General features: G+C 36.0%; 1 protein-coding gene across 2 annotated transcripts in view; it reads right to left on the reverse strand.

Moving 5' to 3' along the window:
* CFAP69 (cilia and flagella associated protein 69) overlaps positions 1-22,588 on the reverse strand; it is a 64,400-nt gene that overhangs the window by 40,189 nt on the left and 1,623 nt on the right. Inside the window, exons 2-6 of one of the 2 annotated variants that reach the window (XM_011996017.1) lie at positions 13,918-13,977; positions 11,231-11,296; positions 7,007-7,116; positions 4,032-4,108; positions 1,079-1,123 (exon numbers count right to left, since the gene is read on the reverse strand). In XM_011996017.1, the coding sequence (XP_011851407.1) occupies positions 1,079-1,123; positions 4,032-4,108; positions 7,007-7,116; positions 11,231-11,296; positions 13,918-13,977 (358 nt within the window). Of the gene's footprint in view, positions 1-1,024; positions 1,124-4,031; positions 4,109-7,006; positions 7,117-11,230; positions 11,297-13,917; positions 13,978-22,588 lie in introns of both variants that reach the window. The other variant, XM_011996016.1, reaches the window with a different exon arrangement.

The following is a 22,588-nucleotide window of genomic DNA, read 5'->3' on the forward strand; positions in this document are numbered from 1 at the left end:
CAAACCTCAGTACGGACAGTCTCCATGTCATTTTTCATGCCTTGCTGCTTATCTGTTTTATCTCTTGGCAAACTCAACCATTCTGGTGGCTTTTCAACTCTATTTGGGTGGATTCCAAACCTGTATTTCTGGTCCCTGTTGCTTTTAGTATCCAATATCCTTTATCTACCAAGACACTCCTACCCATCTATCTCATCAATAGTTCAAATTGGACATTTAAGAATCTCCTTATTCATTTCTCTAGTTTAGCTGTTGTTCCATTTTTTTGTTTTACTTTATGACTTACTTCTGTTTTCCCTGAATTTCTTTTTTCTTTTTTTAAATTGTCCTTTTTTAATTGACTTCTGGTTCCCATTTTTCCTTAGTCTTAAATAATCTTTCTTTTGAACTACCATAGACTCTTATTTCCACCTATATTAAGAATCATATAACTTAAGAAGTTATTGTTTATATCTTCTGTCCCTTCCTGGATCGATTAGAAATTACGGAAACTATGAAGGTAAGAAGTACATCTTAACATTATATCCTCACAGTGCACGTGCCACTGTCTTGTTCCTGCCCAATTCAGTGTGGTTCACTTATCACTATATATTAAGGTCCCTTAGCTATAACACACAGAACTATTTTCCCAAACATGATGGAGAATGGCCCTGGTATTGGTAGTTTAACATTTAACTGAGTGGGGGCAGATATTATAAATAATTATAAAGTGTTTAAAAAATAATTTTATCAATAGTATTACATAATATAATAGTAACATTTATGATTATTAATAAACTAAATTGGGCATCACTTTACAAATTTGTTCATATTTAGCATCAGAATAAAAATATGCAAATCAAAAACTGAAAAATACATATATAACTTTTAAAAGATGACCGAAGAGATCAAGACTACAAAAAAAGTTTTCTTTTTAATGTGTTACATTTATGAGCCCACTGTGTCTGTCAAATTCAAAGAGAAATGAGAATGTTCTGTTTTCTAAATACACAAGTTATCACTGAAAGACCATTGTAAACTTCACCTGGAATATGCTTCTTTGGTGGTTCTGCATGATAAAAATCAACAATACACTTACAAATTTGTATCCTCAATTCAGAACTTGGTATTTTCATTAAGTCACCTGCCAGAAAGATAAACAGGTGCTACTTAACAACACTGTCATAAGCTTATTTGTAGAATTTAGGCATAAAATGTTAATAATATGATGATTATTAACAATATTCTCAGAGATTCAAAGTGGATCATGTTCAATTTATATACATATTTTTATACATATGCTCACACATATACATACATATACATATAAACAGTACCCTGAATCCATTCTTATACATTTGGCCCCTCAATCAATTCAGCCTCTCCTTTCTAGGGAGAAAAGAATGATGATTATTAACACAAATGCTAGAACCAGACTGTCTAAGATTAAATCCTGGCTCTGCCATTTACTACCCATGTAAACTTGTGTCTTACTTTTCTCATCTATTAAACAGGTATAACAATAGTTACCACATTTAAGATTGTTGTGAGGATTAAATTAGCTAATATGAGAAAAGGGCTGAGAAAAGCATCTAGCATATTGTAAGTTCTACATGTGTTAGATACTATTATTACTTTGACAAGATATGGGTTAGCATTTAATTTTTTGCCTTTACTAATGCGTTCTTTGCTTAGAGAAGTTCCAGGTGAACTTTGCTCTTCAATTTGTTGGCAGACTGGAAGAGAGTGAGTTTTTAGGCAGCTGCCCCACAGGCAAGGATAATAGTTTTATGTTCAAGCTGTCTGCGTGGGGTTGGCGAATAGGAAGGTTCCTTTTCAGTCATATCTAAACTACAATTAAATTGACTTCAGCCTGTATTTCAAACTGAATTTGCATCTACTCTGTTGAAGTCCTATAAACATGATCCTCAAGGGTATCTGAAAATGATCTGTGGGACTATGGAAACGATCCAGGTTCTCTGAATGCCCGAGGACAGCTGTAGTCAGTGATATCGACCTTAGAACTAAACTAGAACTGGTTGGACTCTCTGAGGGTAAAAGAATAATTAGCAATTCCTCTTTTGCATTAGCCCTTGCAAGATGCTCATCTCTGGAGGTGGTTAGCAAGTGGGGTGGCAAGTGGACAGAATGAGAAAGCACAAAGGAAAGCCTGACCCTAGCTTCAGGAGAATCTCTGCAAAAGACATCACTTAAAAAAGACAGTTTTAAGATTATTCTAACTCTAAATTTTATTTTTTGGACTGTTCTTTTGGAGTTGCAAAATCACTACTTAGGTTTTAAAAATTTTACACAACAGGAACAACTAAGCTTTTCCAACAAGACTATCCAAATATGCAGGCTTATGGGAAATTCTAGAGTCTTTCGTCTGCTTTTCCACTGTTTTAGTTCCTGTAAATTTAGATAATTTATCATAGCTTCCTGTTTCATAATCTCAGGGCAGAGTACCAACTTCTTCCCTCATCCATTTCCAGAATCTTGCTTCTGAGTCAGAAATATCTATGTATCATTTGGAGGAAAATGTAATATAACTTATTAGCACACAGTAGAAACTGGAAGTTCTTACTAAAATCATGAAGAGTTTTTGTTCAACATTTCATCTTCTATACAATTATTTTAGTTTAAACTAATGTTTCCAGCCATTAAAAAAAAAACCAAGAGACAGAAGAGCAGTACTTGCAGTCAGTAATCAGCAAAGGAAACTCATTTAAAGTTAAGAGTTCATACTGTTGTCATATGAGATAGTAACATGTTGTGCAGGCAGGGTACCAGTCATTGAGCAAAGAACAAGCTGACACTCAGTAAAAAATTGGCCTGTATTTATAATACAAGTGACTGTCAACACTTTTGGAAGCAATATTTAAAAATAATGGCAACAGGGGTATTTTAAAAAATGTTACCAACAAAAACTACACTTTTTCTCTGTTAATACTACCATGTCCTCTTTTGAGTTGGCTTCTCGTTGTAAATTTCCACTGATGATAAGAGATTCACATAATTAAAAATTCCCATATTTCTGAACCTGCCTGCTCCCTAAGGTGTTTTTCTTTAAACTGTCCCCCTCATGTTTAACCTAATCTCTACAACACCTTCACCTACTCTGGGCTGTAGAGTAGGTGAACCCTAGGTAGTTTTCCCAAAGTAACTAAAATTAAAAACTATAAAACCTACTGAGATATAAAAGGGTTAGTGTCTATGTTAAAAATAAAAATCCTTTTTTTTTCTTCATTCCAGTTGAATCTCTAACATCTTTCTATATGGAGTGTAATGCTGGGAACATCACTACTCAGCAAATATTTTTAAAGATGCATTGGATCAATTGTGTATCTTTTATTCCTCCTGTACAAATAAAGACCTAAACTAGTAAGTATTGATTTAATGTACGATTTGTTTTGGGAACATGCTGTCATGTCCCAGGAGCTGACTCAAAGAGCCAGTGTTTCCCTGATCTAATTTCCCTGGAATTTGTTTTCTTTCTTTAGAAAATCAAGTGATAACCCGTATGTAAATACCTACCCTTTTATGATACTTTTCATATTTTTGTGTACAAAATACAGGCATCTGCATCTTTATGTGCATTATGCTGAAGTTCTTAATATGCTATCATTTTATGATTTGATTTAAAAATTTAGATCATTTAATGAATAATTCTATGATTGTAGCAATTAAATATTAGAGTTCAAAGTTGAAATGTTTTCGTGATTACTTAAAAAGGGGGATGTATACTTTCTGATTTATAAAAATAGTGAACAAACACTTCATCAAACTAAATAACAATTCATCAAACTACATAACCCGCCTGTCCTTGTACTTAGAAGACGGACTTTTATTGGTATCATGAAACAACCTGAGCAGAATACAATACCAGAATTATCACCATGCACACTGTGATTAATTCACTACCAGGAAACAACAGAAGATCCTAGACATGGAGAAGGAGTCCTCTTAGTGAAACTTGGGGAAAATAGATACTTCCTTGTCAGTAGGACCTGTCATACGTTACATCCATATACCTTAAGGAAATCTTAACTTACCCAGAAGCGCAATTGAATTAGCAGTATCTTCAGCATAAGTTATTTCATCCGATACTTTCTTTTTCAAAAATGGCAAGCTTCAATAAGAGTGAAGAATTGTAAGAGTAATTTTTAATAAAGTCTTTGATTGAAGCATCATTTGTAAATGGGGGAGAGTTCGTTTCTAAAGAATAAATTAATAATAATATTCTATTCTTTAGCCCTGGGGAATTGACAAGTATTAACTACCAGTTGTAATACATATTATTATAGTTTAATACTACTGTAACTATTAAAAATGTTTCTGGGGCCAGGTGCAGTGGCTCACACCTGTAATCCCAGCACTTTGGGAGGCTGAGGTGGGTGGATCACGAGGTCAAGAGATTGAGATCATCCTGGCCAACATGGTGAAATTCTGTCTCTTCTAAAAATACAAAAATTCACTGGGCATAGTAGCATGCGCCAGTAGTCCCAGCTACTCGAGAGGCTGAAGCAGGAGAATCGCTAGAACCTGGGACGTGGAGGTTGCAGTAAGCTGAGATTGCACCACTGCATTCCAGCCTGGTGACAGAGCGAGCGAGCCTCCATCAAAAAAGAAAAGAAAAGAAAAGAAAAGAAAAGAAAAGAAAAGAAAAGAAAAGAAAAAAATGTTTCTAATGAACTGACCAAAAAGAAAATATTATGTTAATTATAAAAATTAAGAAATGGATGTAAAAGGCATAGGTTAAGAAAGTCATTTTGCATCACTTCATGAATAAAAAACTTAGGAACCCTCTTTATCTTTGAGGCCAAAATAGTAATAAACTATAGCTATAATTCTATCAAAGTTAGTATGACATTGGATAACCTGATACAAACCATAGATCTAAGCTCACCAATGACTTAAAAACTGGTTAAGAGCTTTTCCTGAAATTTTCAAAACTCTAGGCAAAATCAATAGTTTATTCATTCTTAGAGATCAGTGCATTTTTCCTTATTAGCTGGGTTAGTAACTATCCACAAAGTAACAGAATGCTTTTGCAGACATTAAGGCATTCAAGTTAAGAAATATTAATTATATTAGAATTGCATTTCACAACTACTATAACCAAAGTTATTTGAAAGTAACTTCTCTATAAATCTTAAAGGATCTGGCACATAAACCTGGGTCAGTCTAAATTTCAAAGATAATATAAAAGTTATTTTTTAAATATATAAACTATCTTGACATTTCATGAGTTCAAAATTTGAACCTCCTGTACTATTTAAAGTACAATATATCCTATATAGAGAGAACTTTTCATTCATATTTTTCAAGAAAAATTAAAGAAGTGGTTGAAAATGGCATTGAGAACTATCACATGAGGATGTATTAATAGCAATATACAGGCCAATTTGAATTTAAAGATAGCTGAAGAGCAAGCTACAAAAAGTACAATTTTATAAATGCCACAGAAGTTCATTTCTAGTGTTTGTCTAAATTTGTCATTTGAAACAAATAACGTATTATATTTGTTATCCAGCTGCTTGTTGGATCTCTAAAGTAAAGGACTCTAAAACTAGTACTTTTTGTTCCCAAACTTTTTCCTTTTCTAGCAAAGGAGACAACCTGTAAGATAAAGCATCAGAAGAGTTTTCAACCAAAAAGTATATGAAAAAATTAGCATTATACTTCTGATGCAGTGAGAAAACCATACTACTAGGAGGCCAAAATGGAAATATTATTTTATTTTTATTGTTTTTATCTTCCAAAAATGTCTTGAAAAGAGAAACAAGTGAGGGTGAGGCGTAGAGAAGTTATCTAGACATAAGCTGAAATTAGAAAAGTAGAAAAAATTAACAATGTGAATAATTATGAAATATGAGGGAAAATGAAGACTGCAGCTATACAATTAAACATTCAGTCACAAGTTTTCATAGAGAATGAACTTTGTGCAGAGCTCTGTAGGAGCATAGACATTGAAAGTAATGCTTATAAACTTGGTATTCTAGGACTTGCAAAGCCTTGAGATTTAAAAGTTTTACATTATATAATCATATGTCAATATAATAATAATTTCCTATCTGTTCCTTGAAAACACCAGAGCAACCATTTATTTTCTATTGTCCCTATCTATTAAAAAGCAAGGCATGGTATAGGCATTCAATATATTATTTTGGTTATTTTATTCAGATATCAAAAAAATAAATTTAAGTGGTTACAAACATTTTAAATATTGCTGCTAAATCTAAAAGTGAGAGTTAGAACCTACCATGTATGCATAATTCCATTAAACCTTTCAATTATTTATATATTATTTGTATATTAAAGTAAATAATTGCTATCTAAAAAGTTAAATTGGTAGAAAGGTTCAGAAGCTAAAATTGTCAGAAAGGTTTATTCTTCCCTACTACATTACATTAAGCAACTAAAAATGGATATTTTAATATATACCTAGATTAGCCACCATGTGGCACCAAGGGAGCACCATATATTCAGTTCCCAGAGCTTGTTAAAGAACCAACAGTAGAAAGAATAAGGCACGTTAATTTTACAATTCTTACCTCTACCTTACATTTTTAAAATATATATCAAATGTAATTGATGATATTTTATTCTTCACTCAAATTTCAAAAATCAGATAAAACTTGACATATAACCTAATATATCTTTGAGACTCAAATTTTCTAAAGACAGAGAAAAAAACTAGACTGAAACTACAAGCATATCCATAAGTTCACTCAAGAAAATACTATAATTCCTTGGTTACATCTAATATTCATCACTTACTTCAGAGTAACGAATTACAAGACAGCATTTCAATATACTTAGAATTTAATCTCTTGTGGTTAGCAGTCTCAGACCACAGCAAACCGATTACCTGAAATACCAACTGCTGGAATCAAGTGATGAACTGAAGTTTTCTTGAGTTCTGTAGCAATCTGCTACACTATAATGCATAGTATGTTTGTGATACAAGAAACATAACAACACATTCCATGTTAATGCAAAATAAAGTTAAAGAAAGATAACTTACCTACACAGTTTTATGATATCATACGCAGATTCTACAAAACGAGGCTGGTTTTTTATCTTTCCTGCACACAGATTCAGAATTTTAAATATCTGTGCTAAATCCCTTAATGGCTTTAATATTTTTAGTTAAGAAATAAAATTAATAAAATTAAGATTCTTTATTAACATATTCTTTATAGTATTTCTGTGAAGAAAGTCTATAGAATTCCAACTATTTTGCCAAATGTGGTAGTTTTAATTTTTCTTATTTTGAAGTCTAAAAAAGGAAATTTAGAACCATATTTTAAAAAAAAAAAAACATTTCATTTTGGCCTCAGAAAAACATCTACTCAAAATTGTTTTCCTCTCACAACTTTAGAATTGGATTACCAACTGCTACAACACAGATTCAGTTGATCAATAACTTCCCACTGGCAATGAGTAATAGCACATTGGAAACATTAACTTATTGATTAGGGTCAATTATACCCTTCATCTTCACCCCCAGCCCCCACCCACACAAACATATGCTGTCTCAGAATAAGCAACCCAAACCTTACTTTACTCTACTATTTTATTAATATTACACTGAGATGCATTTTCCTGTGTTTAAGGCTTAAATTGGTTAGGGTTTTATCTGAAACTAATATGAAAGCAAAATATAGCCTTTCTAGATCTTTAAACAAAAGCATCTTTTATTTTATCTATTAAAAAATCCTGCTGGCTGGGTGTGGTGGCTCATGCCTGTAATCCCAGCACTTTGGGAGGCCGAGGCAGGCGGATCACGAGGTCAGGAGTTCAAGACCAGTCTGACCAACATGGTGAAACCCCGTCTCTACTAAAAATACAAAAATTCGCTGGATGTGGTGGTGCATACCTGTAATCCCAGCTATTCAGGAGGCTGAGGCAGGAGAATCGCTTGAACCCAGGAGGCGGAGGTTGCAGTGAGCTGAGATCGCACCATTGCACTGAAGCCTGAGTGACACAGTGAGACTCCGTCTCAAAAAAAAAAAAAAAAAAAAAATCCTATTGGCACATAAACACATTTCATTGATTTTGTTTTATAGCTAAGAAATTATGGTAGATGTGACTTACACTTCTTGGTTGAATCTTATTACTTCTAGCCTTTTTCTAGGACCTTTTAGGAAAAGATGGGAGAGCAGGGTACACTGGAAATAGAAAGCTCTGTTAACTTCCTACAGAAGTGACCAAGATACTTCTCCAACTTTGCTAAGTTTTACAATTTATATAGCCAGCCTATGAAAGGGAATCAGAAATAGAGCCAATTGCCACCAATGGTTTACATGAAGAAAAAAAAAAATGGAGGTGTTGAGGTATCAGGTTAAAATAGGAAAAGAAATCACCTGCTAGTAGACATTTTCAGCTACCAGTAAATAGGGCTTGATATACACAAGCCCTAAGACTGAACAGGTCCAAATAAAACCAAGAATAAAATATAATAAAAGATTTAGATAAAATTATAAGAAACATTTTTCTGAATGGAAGTCTTAAGAGGTTTTGAACTAGAACGAGCTAATATTAGAGCTTGATAACTTTTTTTTCTTTTTTTTAGAGATGGGGTCTCACTCAGTCACCCATACCCAGGTTGGAGTGCAGTGGAGCAAACATAGCTCACTGCAGCCTCAAATTTCTGGGCTCAAATGACCCTTCCACCTCAGCCTCAGCCTCTGGAGAAGATACAACTACAAGTGTGCATCGCCATACATGGCTATTTTTTTCTGTAGAGGTGGGGTCTTGCTATGTTGCCCAGGCTGGTTTTAAACTCCTGGCCTCAAATGATCCTCCTGCCCCAGACTCCTAAGGTGCTGAGATTACAGGCATGAGCCACAATGCATGGGCTTAATAACTTCTTTAGACCAAGTCAGACAACTGTTCAAGATCATTTTCAGGGGTGTCCAGTCTTTTGGCTTCCCTGGCCCACACTGGAAGAAGAAGAATTCTCTTGGGTCACACATAAAATACTCAAACACTAATGATAGCTGATGAGCTAAAAAAAATTGTCAAAAAAAATCTCATCATGTTTTAATGAAGTTTACAAATTTGTGTTGGGCCTCATTTAAAGCCATCCTGGGCAGCATGCAGCCCATAGGCTGAGGGTTGGACAAGCTTGATTTAGATGAATACTATTCAAAGTGTGGTCTATGGACCACTGTCAGTTCTGGAAGTGTATTTACCAGTCTGTGACAAAATGAATACAGAAAGCGAGAGTGGGCATATAAAAACTTTTATAACAATCTAATACTTGTGGGATACTTCTATTGTATTTTACAATAGCATATATATGTAAATGTTAAAAAAAAAAACGGCCAGCTGCAGTGGCTCACACCAGTAATCCCAGCACTTTGGGAGGCCAAGGCGAGAGGATTGTTTGAGCTCAGGAATTCGAGACCAACCTGTACAACATAATGAGACTTCACAAAAAAATAAAAATTAACCGGGCATGGTGGGTGCATTCCTGTAGTCCCAGTTACTTGGGAGGCTGAGGTAGGAGGGTCGCTGAAGCCCAGGAGTTTGAAGTTGCAGCGAGCTATGACTGCACCACTGTACTCCAGTCTGGGCAGCTAAGGCTGGATGGAGACTCTGTCTCAAAAACAAAGAAACAAACAAACCCCCAAAACAAAACACAACCCAACAACAAACTGATTCTTATCCATAGGTAGTATTTGTTTGTTTGTTTGTTTTTGAGACAGGGTCTCACTCAGTTGCCCACACTGGAGTATAGTGTCACAGTCTTAAATCACTGTAACCTTGAATTCCTGGGTTTCAGCAATCCTCCTGCCTCAGCCTCCCCAGTAGCTAGCACACACCACCACGCCTGGTTATTTGTTTTTTTGTAGAGGCAGGGTCTTGGTATGTTGACCAGTCTGGTCTTGAACTCCTAGCCTCAAGCAATCCTCCTGTCTTGGCCTCCCAAACTGCTGGGATTATAGGTGTAAGCCATCACACCCGGCTTTTATGTACAGATAGTTTTAAGACACAGTGGTTTTCATGTATTCTGAACAGGGTGGTATACTTAGTAGGGATAGTATATTTATATAATATTTTACAGATTATCAAGCACTTGCATGTACATGATCTCATCTAATCTTCCTAACAACCTCATGAGCTTCTATTACTTTACAAGGATGAAGAAGTTAAGAAGCTTATCAAAGGTACAACTGCCCATGTAAATTATAGAAACAATGACTTTGACTTGGCCCTCTAACTACATCCATTGTCTTTCTGAATCTACAAAAACTGGTATTATCCACAGTTACTTGTGTTACATTGTTTCTTCAATTTTATTTACATTCTCTGATACAAAATACAGTTTTGTAAAGAACATAAAACCTTAGATATTCTCTGTGGTAGACAGAATAATGGCCTCTCCAGTTTTTCTGTGGTAGACAGATTAATGGCCTTCCCCAAGATGTCCATGTCCTAATTCCCGGAACCTGTAACTATGTTACATAGCAAAGGCACTTTTCACATATGATTAAGAATTTTGAGATAAGAAAATTATACTAGATTATCCAGGTGGGCCCACCGTAATCACAGGGATCCTCATAAAGGAAAGAGGGAGGAAGGGAGGGTCAGAGAGAGAAGATGATGTGATGACAGGAACAGAGGTGAGAGTGATGCCAGTGAGGGGAAGAGGGCATGAGGCAAGGAATGTAGGCAGCCTCCAGAAGCTGGGGCAGGCAAGGAAATGATTCTTCTCTAGAGTCTTAAGCCCTGCCAACATCTTGACTTTAGTCCAGTGAGGCTGATTTTGGACTTCTAACCTCCAAAACTGTAAGATAATAACTTTATGTTGTTTTAAGCCATCAAATTTGTGGTAATTTGTTACAACAGCAATAGAAAACTAATACATTTTCTTTTTTTTTTGAGACGGAGTCTCGCTCTGCTGCCCAGGCTGGAGTGCAGTGGCCGGATCTCAGCTCACTGCAAGCTCCGCCTCCCAGGTTTACGCCATTCTCCTGCCTCAGCCTCCCGAGTAGCTGGGACTACAGGTGTCCGCCACCTCGCCCGGCTAGTTTTTTGTATTTTTAGTAGAGACGAGGTTTCACCATGTTAGCCAGGATGGTCTCGATCTCCTGACCTCGTGATCCGCCTGTCTTGGCCTCCCAAAGTGCTGGGATTACAGGCTTGAGCCACCGCGCCTGGCCAACTAATACATTTTCTAATAGAAATTCTCTTGTTTCAGAATAAATGAAATGAACATACATACAAACATAAAGGATACAAGTCCATTCTGAAAACACTGTACCAGTTTCTTGACAAATTTAAGTTGTTTTTCTTCTAAGCCATCCTAAAACAAATGACCTATTTTAGTTCTTTTGTGCTATTAAATCTGTTGAGATTTTAAAAAATTCTTCAACATAAAAAGTAGACACTTTAAAATTATCAAGTAATTCTTAAGTTACTATATTATAATGTAAGTGTTAAAAAATGTTTTCTGAAACAGTGAAGGTAAAAATAAACGATCAGAACTATTGTATGATCTAGCAATCTTGCTACTGGGTATTTATCCAAAGGAAAGGAAATCAGTATATGAATGAGATACCTACAGTCCCATGTTTTTTGCAGCACTACTCACAATAACAAAGATATGGAATCAACTTAAGTGTCCATCAATGGATGAATGCATAAAGAAAATATGGTCCATGTATACAATGGAATGCTATTAAGCCATAAAAAAGAATGAAATCCTGTCATTTGTAGCAGCATGGATGGAACTACAAGATATTAAGTGAAATAAGCCAGGTTTAGAAAGACAAATATCACACATTTTCACTCATGTGCGGAAGCTAAAAAGTTGTTCTCATGGAGATACAGACTAGAATGATAATTACAAAAGGTAGGAAGACTGTGGTAGCGAATATTTGTTAGCAAAGTAGAGTGACTAAAGTTAACAATAATGTATTGTATATTTCAAACTAGCTAGAAGAGGGGATTTGAAATGCTCCCAACATAGAAATGATAAATGCTAGAGGTGGTAGATATCCTAAATACTCTGACTTGATCATTATACATTTTATGCATGTAACAAAATATCACATTTTATTATCATAACATCATAAACATTTACAGACATTATGTATCAAAAATAAACTATCATTTAAATTTGATTAGGAAATTGGGAATCAAAATTAGGTTAATATAAAAGCAGTAATTGTTTCCAGAGATAATATTAACAACAGCTGAAGTACATTGAATATTTTTTCTATGGCATGTACCACATGGGCACCATATATACATATCACTTCATTAATTTCCAAAATGACCCTATTAGGAAGATACTACTATGATCTCTGTTTTCCAGAATAGGAAACACAAGCTGAAACATTTTAAAGTAATGTGTCCAAAATACACAGCTAAAAAGTGGTGGTGTTAGAAGTCAAATTTGGAAAGCTGTCTGTAGAAATTGTATTTTTAACCTCTAAAATATGCTCAGTGTTCTGTGCAAGCCAAACATCTTAAGTCAATTAAAAATGAAAATAAGCAAGCAAAACTTCTACACAGTGGTTTCCATGACTGAATTCTGTCTGTCCTTTTAATCTTAAATGTTCCTGAAAAGCTGTGATATTGTCTATACTTTTTCTCTGTAGCCTTATTAAACAGCTAATAGGCACTCTATGTAGTTGTTGTTTTTTAAGGAAATGTAGATATAGTTACAATAAAAATACTTTTCACAACAATGATAGCCAGCAAAAGATAAATTATTCCAATAGTCATTTTTTCTCCTTTCTATGTAAAAAAACAGAGAATAAAAAATGTGAAAACAGTGACCAAATTTTTGTGACTCCTATTCATGGGACATTGTTTTCTTTTGATAGGCTATACTATGCTCAACCCATTTTCTTCTTTAAATTTTTTTTTTTTTATTGTAATTTAAGTTCTGGGATACACATGAAGAATGTGAAGGTTTGTTACATAGGTATACACGTGCCATGTGGTTTGCTGCACCCATCAACTCATCATCTACATTAGGTATTTTTCCTAACGCTATCCCTCCCCTAGTCCCCCATCCCCTGACAGGCCCTGGTGTGTGATGTTCCCCTCCCTGTGTCCATGTGTTCTCATTGTTCACCTCCCACTTATGAGTGAGAAAATGCAGGTGTTTGGTTTCCTGTTCCTGTGTTAGTTTGCTGAGAATGATGGTTTCCAGCTTCATCCATGTCCCTGGAAAGGACAGGAACTCATCCTTTTTTATGGCTCCATAGTATTCCATGATGTATATGTGCCACATTTTCTTTATCCAGTCTATCATTGATGGACATTTGGGGTCAAATCATTTCCTGTTTACTAACAATATGTATTCCTTTTTGGAAATCACCACATAAGTTCCTAGTGTGTGCTGGCTTTTAGGCATTCAGTCGATTCTTGATAACATCAGGTGACATACGAGCATGTGTGCATATACATTTGTTATCTTTTCTCTCAATGCCTACTTTCCCAATTTTGAGTCTTGTGTCTAAAATAACTTAATTTCCATTATATCCTATATACGATTGTTCTCAAAATAAATTATCTATGTGTACATGCTTGTGTGTATCTATCCTGATTTCATAATTAGTACACCACAGTACCTTGTTTTCTACCATTCCCCTCCTCCAATCCTACTAGGTAACAAGCACTTAACAGACGCTAGATGATCCTTTCTCTACTCTTAGGATTCCTTCTGGTACAGCCACCATGGGTTTGTCCATCTCATAAAAGCAAATCTACTGTCTTCCTCCAGTCTCCCCACTTCATTAAATATATTCATACTAAATTTAAACAGTCCTTGAATATAAGATATGTACTATTTAAAATGTTTTCAACAAAAGGAGATAAATGAGACTTACATTTGAAGGGATATATGTTACCTTTCAGGGAAACAGTTTGTAAGTAATGCAGCGGAGTAATTTTCTCTCAAAGCTTACTCACTTTATCAGTCTCTTCAAGGAGTTTGATGACACGATTAAGGTCCATAGGCTTGAAAACACCCTAAAAAACACACAACTCTTACTATTCTATATCATCTTCTATATCAATAAGTCATATCTAACACACTAATTTATATGATACTTTCCCTTGGTAACTTAAAAAACGTTTTATGACACTAAGATAGTAAGGGGAGAATGAAAAGTAGATGAAAACTTACAGGAATAAATAGATTTTTGAGGAAAAAAACCCCTCCTGAATTCTAGAATTTCATATAATCTTGATGTTTTAAAATTTCATCAGCCCTGAAGGGTCCAAGAAAATATTTAGAATAATAGTACTTCCATACGTTGAGAAATAAAATTATCTTGTACTTGTATACACATTACACTAAGTTTGCCTATGCAGATACATGGTAAGAGCAGCTTCTAAACTACAGGTAGGAGATTGCTTTTCTCAACTAGGTATCCCCTTATCTCAGTTAGTACCAGCATTCTTCCAGTCATCCACATTTAAAAAAAACAGGAACTTCCAAGTTCTACAGATTTTACAACTTAAATATTTCTTGAGCCTATTCCATCTTACTGATTTATTCAGTTCTTAGCTCTTACTTAATTTCAGGTGGTTCCTGCTGTTCTCTCTGACTCCACTCTTGCACCCTTCAACACCATCTTCTATTCTACCATCAGAACAATAAAACTCAAATCTGAACATGACCCATCTAAACTATTCAATGACTCCCCATTAATGCCTCTCACATCTCCTCTGTTTTCACTCATGTTGTTACATTCCTATTCCTCTCCTTGGTTAATTCCCACAGGTCCTTCAAGACAAAGCTCAGATATTACCGTCCCAAAGGATGAAAAAAATGCTAGAAAAATGCTGTGCTCTCATAGCACCCTAAGTTTATATCCATTAAAATTACCATTGCATTGTTCTGAAAGGGTCTACATGTTCGTTCCCCAACACTCCCTGACCCAAAGTTCTCTTAAGAGCAAAAATTTTTGCTTTCAGGCACTCCCAGAATCCAACACTGGGCCTGACATATAATATTGTTAGTTGCTTAATAAATACTTGGAAAATGCAACCAAGAAGAGGCTATATTATAATAAAGTTATTCATTGGTAAACGGGGAAGGAAATGGGTACTATCATCCAAAATTTAAGTAGTAGACCCCGAGCACCCAAAGCAATCCTGAGCAAAAAGAAAAGAGCTGGAGGCACCACACTACCTGACTTCAAAATATACTGCAAAACTATAGTAACCAACACAGCATGATACTGGCATAAAACCAGATACATAGGATAATGGAACAGAACAGAGAACCCAGAAATAAGTCCCTGCATTGATAGCCAAATCATTTTCGACAAAGGTACCAAGAACATACAGTGGGGAAAGAGTAGTTTCTTCAATAAATGGTGTTGGGAAAACTGGATAGACATATGCAGAAGCATGAAAGTAGACTCCTATGTCTCACCAAACAAAAAAATCAAATCAAAATGGATTAAAGACTTAAATATAAGAACCTAAACTATGAAGTCACTGGAATAAAACATTGGGGAAACACTTTAGGACACTGGTCTAGGCACAGGTTTTTCTGGGTAGGACCTCAAAAGTGCAGGCCACAAAAGCAAAAATAGACAAACAGGATTACACCAAGCTAAAAAGTGTACCCACAGGAAAGAAAACAGTTAGTAGAGTAAAGAGACAACCTAAAATATGGGAGAAAATATTTGCAATCTATCCATCTGACAAGGGATTAATAACAAGAATATACAAGGAACACAAACAACTCAATAGCAAAACAAGGCTGGCCGCGGTGGCTCACACCTGCAATCCCAGCACCTTGGGAGGCAGAGGCGGGTGGATCACCTGAGGTCAGGAGTTCGAGACCAGCCTAACAAACATGGTGAAACCCTGTCTCTACTAAAAATACAAAAAAAATTAGCCGGGTGTGATGGCGGGCACCTGTAATCCCAGATACTCGGGAGGCTGAGGCAGAAGAATTGCTTAAACTTGGGAGGTGGAAGTTGAAGTGAGCCAAGATTGCGTCACTGCACTCCAGCCTGGGTGACAGAGTGAGCCCATCTCAAAAAACAAACAAACAAATACAAATAGCAAAACAAAACAAAACAAAAAAACCCCAACAACAACAAAAAAGAAATGATCCAATCAAAGGTAAAGTATGATGATACAGAGATCTACAAATTCTAAGTGTGGTTTTGACTATATTTATCTTGGGGGTTAATGCCTTGCTACCTGACATTTTATTCTTAATTCAGTGTTATGTCACAGTGCTTACCCCCATTACAGGAGTTAAGCTCTCCCAGTTTTCTTTGTATCCTCTGTCCTGCTTTCACGCTTACTTCTACTTTAAAATAAATGTTGGAAAAGATGATGTAATGATGATATAAAAGATATACAAAAGGGAAAAAATCCTACTTATTCCTATCATGTAGTAAATGACATCTATTTTTATTTTTATATATTTTGTTTTTCCTTACATGCATAAGTATTTCACATAATTTCACTTCGTTAATACCATGGCAGCTTCTGAGTTTTAAATCTGCAATACATACTTTTCCATACTTCTACATAATCATTATTATATTGTCTTAGTTTTAGTATTTCCTTGCCCTTAAAAATTACAAATTCATATATTCTGATCTTAAGACATTTCTCTCAAAAACAGCTAAAAAAATTAATCCTAACTGAGATGTCATGGCATCAAAAACAATTTGTAATGAAACATACTAACTTTAAGTCTGTGGAGTATCTGAATGAGCTCATTTACTCAAAATTATATTGATTTTTATTTATTTTTGACATGGAGTCTTACTCTGTTGCCCAGGCTGGAGTGCAGTGGTGCAATCACAGCTCACTGCATATCCCAACCTCCCTGGGCTCAGGTAATCTTTCCACCTCAGTCTCCTGGGTGGAGGAGCTGGGACTGCAGAGGCACATCACCCCACACTTTGCTAATTTTTGTTGTTTTTTTTTTTTGTAGAGATAGAGTGTCGCCATGTTGCCCAGGCTGTTCTGGAATGCCTGGGCTCAAGCCATGTGCCAGCCTCAGCCTCCCAAAGTTTTGAAATTACAGGCATGAGCCAACATGCCCAGCCATTTTTACTTTTAAAAATAATTTTTAAAAGGATTTACTAAATACTAATCTATACCTGGTCTTATGTTACCATTAAAAATTGTTAAATATTACTGTTAAATAGTTAAATTTACTGTTACCAAAAATTTTGGTAAATAGACTTCTGCCTTTTAAGATTTGGGGATTTGGCAGTGATATCCACCACTACACCTCAGCTGTCTTTTTTCTTTTCCTCCTACACTCTCAAATTATACATACACACACACATACACACACACACACACACACACACACAGTGAGTTTTTCTTTTCTGGTTTTCTGAAATATTTGCTTAGAAGGTTAGACTAGGATATTAGAATGAAATGTCAATGCAGGAATATATATATATATATTTATTTTAAGACTAATCAAGGGAAGTAGTGGGAATGGAGAAGGAAGAAATCTGTAACTGGTTGTAATCAATTAGCTGTAAACAGCACTGCACTTGGGCCAGCCCAATGCAGGATTTTCTTTCTAATATTTGTGTGTATTTTCATATTTTTTTTCCAAATGACCAGGTATAATTTTTAAAAGAACAGGGGGTAGTAAAGATTAAACCATAGATTCCTCTTAGATTTATCTTGCATTACCCATTTGATGTTACTCTAGGTTTTACCTGCTTGGCAGATTTTTAAAGATTTCTCTCTCTCCCTCTAGCTTCCCTAGACTTTTCCTCCTTCTATAACTATTTATTAGTAGTTTTTTGTTGTTGTTGTTTCAGGAATTGTGCGAGGTGTGGGGAATAACAATGTCCTCATCTCATGCAGCTATTGGTCTGGCATGGGATTTTACAGAAGGATTTGTATGTAACACAAGGATCTTAAAAAGCCATTGAACGGTTTAGGACTGAACATATAAACAAAACTGGTCAGACTATATGTGACAAAATAACTCTGGCCGACAACCTCTGCCAGCAATTGGCTCAGAAAAGTCAGGATTTGGTCAATGACTGCCAGCTTTCCTGGTTTTTGTTCCTCTGTTTCCAACTTAAGACCAACCAGAAAAAGCCAAATATGCCTTCCAATTCAATCACAGAGGATACCCTGCTTCTAGCTAGCCCACCTCCAGGTTTCCCATGTCAGCAACCTACAATTAGAGTAGACCTGAAGTCTCCCCCACATCTTTTTTGTTGTTGTTGTTTCACTTTAAAGCTTTCCAGGCTGCATTGGAGTCTTTGCCAAAAAGTGAGAGTGGCTGACTCCCTCCCTATAGCAACTGCTGAATAAACAGTCTCTGTTTATCGTGGTAGTCTTCATTTATTTCCACAATATTTAACCAGAAGAATTTAATTATGAAAAGATCATCTTGTATGCTGTGTGAGACCGAACTGGAGAAGACTGGGTTGGAGGTAGACTGTAACTTTGGGCCTTGAATAGGTAGCAGCAACTGGTATAAACAACATCAAATGGAATTAAAAACATCTAAAGAGGTAGATTCAGCAAGACCTAATGAGTGACTGGATGCAGTGGGAGAAAGAAGGGAAAAGCTGAATATAATCCCTGGCTTGAGAAAGTATATAAATGATTTCACTATTTCCTGAGACAGGGAAAGCTGGAGGAAGAGGTTTGTGTTGGCGGTTGGAGATGAGAAAAATTTGGGGCAGAGGTTTCTGAATCATAGGCTTAACATGATAATTGAAGATTTGGGGTAAATGAGATCATACAAGCAGAGAGTAGAAACAAAACAGAACATACATATGTAAATATCAAAATACTGTCATCTTAAGATGTTTATGGAGAAATTGTAAAAGCATTCACAAAACCTTTTAAGATCAAAAGTTTAATAAATTGCTTTGAAGAAAATTAGACTTACTTCATTCAAATTATAGGATGAACTTATTTCCCACTTTACCCAGGGACATTTCAGAGGGGAGAAACCTGCTCATTTGATACTCAGTTACAGGGAAAGAGACTAACACTTATAGTGGTCCTTTTATATGTCTGGCATTTTTTATCTCAATTAATCTTCAAATCTACCAAGTAAAGGTAGTACTATTATCCCTCTTAATGAAACTGAGGCCCTGGGACCTAACTTGTTAAAGCCACATAGCTATTAATAATAAATCGGCCAGCAGGTCTGTCTGATGTAGAAACTCTGGTTCTTTGTTCCTTAGTTCTGTGCCTGACTCCTCAATGGACAACCAAGGAGTCTCTCTCAATCTCTCTCTCTCTCTCTCTCAAGACATGGGAGTCTCTCTATGTTTGCCCAGGCTGGCTTCGAATTCCTAGGCTCAAGCGATCTTCCTGCTTCAGCCTCTCAAGTAGCTGGCACTATAGACACATGCAACCAACTACACAGGTTATTTCTTGCAAAAACCCTATAAACAAGGCTAGACAATTTTAAGCACACAGTTCATGGAAGTATTACAGACAGTGACAGGATATGACATCGACTAAAAGATTGTGGAAGTTCTCATAGGTTCTCAGAGGGAAAGCAAATTTGAGCAAGGAAGTTCAGGCATGATACCTATGCCAGTCAACTAATCACTATATTAATTGTTATTCAAAGTGGGAAATGAGGTCCTCCAACTAGCTGCATGAGCATCACCTGGAAACCTGTTAGAAAAGCGGAGTACTGGGGTTCATCTAAGACCGACAGAATCAGAATCCACATTTTAATAAGATCCCCATGTGCTCCATATGCACATTAAAGTTTGAGAAGCACTGCTCTAAGGGGGGTTGGGATTCTTTAGAATGAGGGGAACAACATTAAATAGAAAATAAAGGGTAACCAATTAGATATCATGTGATTTCAACATATGATTAAGGATTTCACTGCCAATCCCATCACTCTCCAAGGGATGAAGCACTTGTTAAACCACATTACCTCTACCTTCCTGTAGGAAGCCAGACACACATAAACACTGGGATTAATAGTAGAAAAACAATCTGAGAACTATCTTCCTATTTGGTAGGTTTTGATACCCAGTGTATTAGTCTGTTTTCACACTGCTATAAAGACACACCCGAGGCTGGGTAATTTATAAAGGAAAGAGGTTTAATTGACTCACAGTTCCACCTGGCTAGGGAGGCCTCAGGAAAAACAATCATGGTGGAAGGCAAAGGGGAAGCAAAGACCTTTACAGGTGGCAGGAAAGACAGAGAGAGAGAGAGTAAAGAGGAAGAGCCCCTTATGAAACCATCAGATCTCCTGAGAACTCACTATCACAAGAACAGCATGGGGGAAATCACACCTATGATCCAGTCACCTCCCACCAGGTCCCTCCCTCAACACCTGGGGATTACAATTTGAGATGAGATTTGGGTGGGGACACAAAGCCAAACCATATCACCCTGTAAATATCATCTGAATTTATTTAATAATTTAATAAAGCTGTTATGACAAGAGTCATTAATAATAACAGAAAGTTGCCTTTTGTGGGGCACTTGGAATGCATGTGCTGGGCACTGTGCTAAATGCCTTACAAATACTTTAATTCTCACAATAATTCAATGAGGTAGGCATTTCTAAAAATATCTTTTACAGTTGAGGAAACAGACACAGAAAGCGCAAGCAATGTGTCCTAAGTTCCTCACAATTAGAAAATGGCCACCAAAATTCTGGTACTATTTTATTGTTTCGAAACTGGAAAAATATGATAAATCACTTTAAAAAAGAAGACGCTGGAATCACTACAGTAGGGATTATCAAAATTTTTATAGAGAGAAAATGTGAAGATAGAATGCTTACATAGAATATGTCGATGAGAAATTCACAACATGGAACAAAAATAACAATTCAAAATCCCAGATTCCTAAACTATTGTTTCCCTGTTTACTAATAACTTTACTCATAACCTATATTTACATTTTCCATAATTCCATCAAAAAACATTTCAAAGTTACTAAAGTTAGAAAAATCTAATACTCTAGGAATACCATTTGTAGTAGCTTAGATAGAATTTATAAGAGCTATTGCCTTTTACGAAAGTTATTTTTGTGAAAGATGCAGGAAAAAAGTACCACTTAATGCAGAAGTAAATCATACACACGGAAAAATCAGCAAAATAACCCGTACATTTTACCTGCTGCCTTAGGCAGTAATATTCAAGCCTATTTCCTTAATTACATAAACTGAGGTTAGGGTAACTGAAAGGTTCAATTTAGGTCTGTAATAAAGAAAATGATACAAAACAGCTATCAAAAGCCTAGGTAGCCAAAGTAGCATTTCTATATTAGGAAATCCAGTTGCAACTGAGAAACATCTCTGAAGGGATAAAGTGAGCAGACCAAAATCTGCATTAAAGCAAATAAGATGTCAGGGGCATCCACTCTCACTCTCACATCCTGGAAGCCAGCGGGTACAATCAGAATTCTAGAGAATCCCATAGCTTTAAGGCCCAAATAATTTTAGGAGCTCTAGTTCCCTGGATAAAGGATGATGTTGATAACTGCTTGTTTTCAATATATAGGTCACTGTGTAAGTTCTCTATATTATTATATAAGTTTGCTATATATATTATCTCTTTTTTTTGTTTGTTTTGTTTTGTTTTTTGAGACGGAGTCTCACTCTCTTGCCAGGCTGGAGTGCAGTGGCACAATCTTGGCTCACTTCAACCTCTGCCTCCCATGTTCAAGTGATTCTCCTGCCTCAGCCTCCCCAGTAGCTGGGACTACAGGCGTGCGTTACCCTGCCCATCTAATTTTTGTATTTTTAGTAGAGACAGGGTTTCACCATGTTGGCCAGGATGGTCTTGATCTCCTGACCTCGTGATCCGCCCTCCTCGGCCTCCCAAAGTGCTGAGATTACAGGCGTGAGCCACCGTGCCCGGCCTATATATATTATTTCATTTAATCTTTACAATGGACATGAGTACTATCATTATCTCCATTTGATAGAAAGGTTAAGATACTTGCCTTTGGTCACATAGCTGGTAAGTGATGATCTGACAATGAACTGAAGTAGATGTGATACTCTCACCTTTAGCCACTAGGATATACTGTTTCGGAAGCACACACAGGCAGAAGAGAAGTTTGCAAATGTGCAGTGGTTGAAAAAAACTGGAAACAGTTCCGAGGATCTTTCCTAAACTGGCCTAAGGCAGAGGTCTAAAAGGTTATCATTTTTTCATTCTAGGGTCTCTAGACTCCCATTCCATGAGTAAAGAAACTGAGTAACTCAGTTAACTTCTCATGAACTTAGGGTTCTCGTTTGTAAAAACAACCACAGGCAAAAAACAAGAAGGCTGAGGATCACTAAGATTTCTCCCAGCTTTAAAAAGTTCCTCTTCTAATTCTCCTCAGTACTTCAAAAATGTTACTACTCCTAGAATTAGTTATTAACAAGTCGGAAACATGAATTAATGCAAATTGATTGATTTCTTCTTGGAAGAGAATCCTAGGCCCTGGAAAGAGCCATAGTAATGAAAGAAAAGAAAGAAAATTAAAAAGGGGAGAAAATGCATACACATATACACAAGTATACTTGCTTTATTTGATATGTTTTGGACTATTTTGGCAATGGCTTTTAAAAAGTATTTCTCCTTAAAAAAAAAAAAAAAAGAGCTACTCTTGCTTGCCTTGTAAAGCATTGCCC

Source organism: Mandrillus leucophaeus, unplaced genomic scaffold (genome assembly GCF_000951045.1).
Source record: "Mandrillus leucophaeus isolate KB7577 unplaced genomic scaffold, Mleu.le_1.0 Scaffold50, whole genome shotgun sequence".
NCBI classification, from domain to species: Eukaryota; Metazoa; Chordata; class Mammalia; order Primates; family Cercopithecidae; genus Mandrillus; species Mandrillus leucophaeus.